The sequence below is a fragment of the Alligator sinensis genome, unplaced genomic scaffold (genome assembly GCF_000455745.1).
Source record: "Alligator sinensis unplaced genomic scaffold, ASM45574v1 scaffold2515_1, whole genome shotgun sequence".
NCBI lineage: Eukaryota > Metazoa > Chordata > Crocodylia > Alligatoridae > Alligator > Alligator sinensis.
The window spans coordinates 37,164-42,561 of NW_005843587.1; the positions used below are offsets into that span (position 1 = coordinate 37,164).

At 52.3% G+C, this 5,398-nt stretch overlaps 1 gene segment (V, D, J or C); it reads right to left on the bottom strand.

Annotated features, from left to right (window-relative positions):
• Positions 1 to 3,076: 3,076 nt before the first annotated feature.
• On the bottom strand, positions 3,077 to 3,747 carry LOC102373619. The segment is given in 2 exon segments: positions 3,077 to 3,423; positions 3,699 to 3,747. Coding segments are annotated over 2 exon segments (396 nt in total).
• Positions 3,748 to 5,398: the final 1,651 nt, after the last annotated feature.

A 5,398-nucleotide genomic window follows, 5' to 3' on the forward strand; every position in this document is an offset into this window, starting at 1 on the left:
CCCCTCTAAACCATGATGTCCTCCGGGTATGACTGAGGGGTGCAGCAGAGGGGAAGGGGACAAAGGAGCGGGGAGAAAGCGGTACGGATCGGGGGGAGAGGGAGCGAGGCCATGGGCTGGGTGCGCGGGTGCGGGAAGCCGCGGGCAGGCACGGAGCTGCTGGGCTGGGCTGCAGCCCCGCGGGGGGTTGGGCGGAGAACAGACCCGCGGAGGGCAGAGCTCAGACCCGGGTCTCGCTCATCGCCGCCTCCCGACCACTCCCCGCAGCGCTGTTCATCCTCCCGGAGCTGCCGTGACCGCTCCCGCCGTCCTGGGAGCAGCCTCCTTTTCCTCTGGCCGCGGAAGCCCGCAGGAGAGCGGGAGGGAGAGTGCGCTGCGGGCCGCGGAGGGTCTGCTTGGGACCGACGAAGGGAGACTCTGGCCCTCCTTTTCTCCTCCGAAGGGCTGGCCGCCGCCCCGCTCCACCCCGCCCGCCGGCGCCCGGGGGCCATGGCCTCCTCTCGCCACTGGATGCAGGGAGACTCTCGCCTCCTTTTCTCCATTTCGTCCACGCGCTTCCTCCACTCGCATCTCGGCCCCGTGCGCCGCGGCCGGCCCCTGTCCCGTCTCCCTGCACTGACTCTTGGCTTTTCACACCCGCCCATTTCCGGCTCTGCTCCAAATTGACCCGCTGCCACTGACCGCAGCCTCATGGGGACCAGCAAGTGCAACGGGAAAGGGGACAGCTTACACCCAGGAAAGACCTGGCTTCCTTGAAGCTGACAGGGAATGCCGGTGTCCCGCCCGCCCGGGTTAGACAATACTGGGGTCTTGCAGGATTGCTTCCTCAAGGAACAAAAAGTAAGTACAGATTAAATGTAGTATTTGAACCCTCATTTGTTTACAATGAATATGTTCAAAGCTGATGCCTGAGAGAGCCAAGCTCCCCCTGGCTGGTTGCACAGGACAGAGAGGGGCACTGGGTAGGAACATCCCTGGTGTCAACTGCAGTGGTTGGGAGCTAATTTTCTCCCAAACCAATGCATGTATAGACGCTTTTCCGGGGGCAGTATTAATCCTGCGTATTATTCTTTGATCTATGGGGTGTTGAGATAAGGGTGGAGTTGTCTCTAAAAAACCCCCCACCTAATGCTTGTCCAGTGTACAGCCGCTGCAGCAGAAACAAGTCCCAGTAGGCATCAGAGTCACCAGGAAGGCCCGAGGTATGCACCAGAATTTACTAATGTCAATGCTGATGATTATAATGATGACTCTGAGGGCCATAACAACAATACAGCTGAGAGAGATGAGCTTAATTCCTCACTTTAGAAGTAACTGCAGGAATGACCATGGTGATTGATTCAGAAGGAAATACCTTCCAGCCCGTGCCATCGCCATATCTAGGCACCCTCCAATACTCTCTCCTCATCCATCTAACAGGTCTTCAGCACCGGTTTGAAACCGCCTTCCTGCGAACTAAAGCGTTTCCCAGACACAAAAATGACAGGGGCTTGGTGCTTTGCTTGGGGAATTTTTAGTGAACCAGGTCATGTTTTTTTCTGTTTCTCTTCTTTCCTTCATTAAATGTTCATTCCGGCTGTAGAAAAGAGCACTCCTTTCTGGGGACCCCTCCTCCCTCTCCCGCCCACCTTATGTGGGTAAAATCACGAGGCCAGTTGTGCAGTAAAAGACATCAGGATGAGAACATCATTAATATGTCAAGTGTGCTGTGGTGGGTCAGGAGCACTGACTTGTGGAGATAATGAAGTTGAAGAAAATAAGAAGAAGAAGCGGGGACCTGGATAGAGAACATTGTGCTAGGTCGCAAATAGGAGCAGGTTCACACGGACGATCTCATGCTGCTTCGGGTCCAAACTAAAATGTGGGTCGCTTAGGTGGAGCTCAGTGCCTCTTCTTCTGGCCCGTGCGGGGTAGGAGGTCAGAATATGGAATGATGCTGGCATCTTTGGTGTGAAATCCGGGTGTCTTCGGACCTGCCTCTGCTTTGTCTCCATACACGACTTGCCCTGTACAAAATGAGACAATTTCTACAAAACCGCTCCTGAGGAATGGGGCAGTGGGAAAGGACTAAATGAACCCCGCTTTTGAAAACGGACCTGCTTGTAAATCATCCAGTGGGAAGCAGTTTTGGCAAGAGTGGGAGTAGTAGGTACCGTATTAAAGGGCGTTACTAGGATGTCCCCGGTCCTGACCAGCACCAGTGTGCTGGACACGATATTTAACAAAACCACACCAAACCAGAAAGGACGGAATCAGCCTTCCTTCCGCCATTTCTCTGGTCCTGGTTTCGCAGGTCGTTCCCGGAAAACCAGAGCAGTCTACAACACTGTGGAGCCACTGTTTCTTTCCTAGTTCAGGCAACGGGTCTTCGGCCACGGCTTGAAACCTCCCTGTGTGCCTAGGAGATGTTCCCAAATCTGAAAGGTGGTCGGAGTTTGATTTACTGAAGAATAAAAAAACAAACAAAGCAAAAAAAAAAACCAACAAAAAACCAACAAAAAACCGAAAGGCTTTTTTTCTGGTACGTGATTGTGTACTGTGACTTTCCAGTTGCTTCGAAGGGGAAACAGTACTTTAGGGAGATGGAAATGGCCAGTCAGTTAGCCGGGTCCCGTATTTTGGAAGACTACACTGCCTCTTTTTTCAAACATCCAACCAGAATTTACCCTTAGGCTCCTAATTCAATTAGGGGCAGAATTTAAAGGCATCCAGGCACCTAAACATCCAGAATCATTTGTTCACACGTGGGCATTAAATTCCTTTTGAAATCCACGAGATGTTAAAACAGGATTTTACAAATCACAGAGGATGACTCTAATCAGCCTGTAGATATCCTTAACTCTCTGTCCACCGGTACCTCGCTCTGGGATGCAGACAATGTCCCTGCGGAAGAACAGACTATCTGAAAACAGTCTTGTCCTTGCAATGGCTCCAGTCCAAAGGGTAATATTCTGTATCAGAAGCACATGTGTCATGGAGACTGTCCCTTTGAGCAGAGGTGCCTCCCTCCGGTATGGATCTGAAGACATTGTTCCTTGTGATCCTTCCTGCGTGTGCTGGCAGGGAGGGTTTTTGCTCAGCTCTGCCCCGTGACTGTCTCGCCGTGCCTCTGCAGGGCGCAGTGATACACCGCTGTGTCTGTCCACTCCAGGGCGGTGATGTTTAACGTTGTGTCGCTGTCACCGGCCTGTGACGAAAATTTTTCCTTGGCAAAAGGTGCGTTATCACGGACACCGCTGTCCGTCTTGGTTCCTCTCCGCAGGATGTACTGCAGTGTTTGGTTCGGGAACTGGCGGTACCAGTACAGATAATCGTTATAACCAATGCTGTTGCTAGTGTAGTTACAGCGGAGTGTCACCGCGTCTCCTTCTGCTGCAGTCACCTGAGGTTTTTCGGGATGGACCGTATCGCCGCGCACCGCCCCTGCAAACAGTCAGTAACACAGGAGAGAGAAAGGGTTGAGGTACAAAGTTTTAGGGACTTGGATGTACAGAGAGCAACTGCGGACCTACAGTGCTCAGGGAATCGGACAGTGAGAGAGGAAGAGCTGGCTCAGTGGCAGGGAAGGAGAGAGAAAGAGGGAATCTGCCGAGGGAAGAAGTAAGACGGTGACGCTGGGTTTTGTCCCTGTCTCAGAGAGGGAACACGTCCCTTAGCACCGAGACAGCTCGTGTGACCACAAGGAGGTCGCCAGTTACCTGCGTAAAGAGCGGCCAGAACAACGCTCAGCATCAAACACGTCTTCATTGCTGAAGCAGAGTGGGGCCTGCTCCGAGTTTCAAACGGAAGGAGCCACGCGGTTCCGATCTCACCGACTTCGTCTGAGCGTTACAAGGAGCCCAGGTTCCTGCAGAAACCCTGGGGGAAGGGGCGGGTCCGCACAGACCTCTCTCCCCACAAGTAGGGCAAGCTCCCTGTATAACCAGGTCCCTGGGTCTAGGGACCGGGGGTGTTTCTATCCCACCCCAGCTACTGATACACCGCTGCGTTGTAGCTATTTCTTTCTTTTGGAGAAAGGGACGTGATAGGGTCGTCGGTAATGGGTTCCTTTTGCAATAGCACGGGTGGGGTAACGCTTAGGCTACACGTCTGCCTTTCCTCTCTCCCTGCACCCATTTCTCGGCCCCTGTTTCTCTCTCTCCAGCAATATCTCAAGGAGTAAAGAACGTTCCTTGTATTTTATTGATTATACCAAAGCTTTTGATGGTCAAGCATGTAGAGTTAATGGCAATGCTGGAAGAACTGGATATTGATGCTAAAGACTTAAGAATTTTAAGAAGCCTCTTCTGGGACCAAACTGCAGGAGTGAAGATAGACAATGTATTAAGTGATTTCATCCAAATCAAGAGAAGCCTGAGGTAATGCTGTGTCTTTTCTTCGGATTTGTTCCATTTGTACAGTGAGAAAATCTTGAGGGATATTGAGGATTTACCAGGGCTAATCATCGGGGTCAGAATCTGAATAACTTGCGTAATACTGTTTATACTATCTTAATAGCTAGTTCACAAGAGAATCTGGAAGACATTTTAGATACAATTGTTACTGAAAGCGAGAAGGGTGTGAGTATCAACGGTAGAAAAACACAATGCATGGTAATTAGAAAGAAGACCTTGCCCAGGTATAGCAGGGAAGCAGATAAGGAACTGGTAAAGCAAGTTAACAAATGTAACTTCTTGGGAAGCTGGATAATGTAGGAGGGTAGCTGGGTCTACCTCGATCCCCCTCTGAATTGGCCTGCCACGACTTCGATTGAAAAGAAAAAACGGGTCAGTGTTACTCTTTAGGGGTGAGGAAAACATCACAGACCACACAGTTGGTAAACTCACACGGTGCTGGTTTTATTCTTAGCAAGCAGTTAGGAAGTTGCATGCACCTCACTAATTACCTCATAAGCGAGGGAAACCCTGGAGTTGATCAGATAACTCCTCCAGTCCTGGACTGCCCGGTATGCTTTAGGCTATTCTTGGTTCAAGCTGCATCTTCCCCGCTAATTAACTCATTAGTGGGGCTGGTTGCCCGCGCCTCAGCTGGTATGGAGCTGAGAGCTGCCTCAGCTGGTACTTCCCAGGGCCTAACGGCGGAGCCGGCTCCGGTCTCGGCTATCCGATGGCTCCGCGCCGCTTTTGCTGCCCGAGCGTCGCCCCGGAGCCCTCTGCCTCGGGGTCCTTCTCGGCCCGTCGATCCCCCGGAGTCCCGGCTCTTCCCTGGGCTGTCCGCGTTGGCTGCGGGCCTCGGGTGAGTACCCCATCTCCTTACCGGCCATCCGTGGCGTCCCGGGATCTGCAGTCTCGGGCTCTCTTTCACTGTTGATCGTGCCTCTCTGTCTCTCTCCCCCCACCACCGCGGTCCAATGCCCAAATGCAAACAAATGCCACAGCCTCCCGCTGCTTCTCTGCAG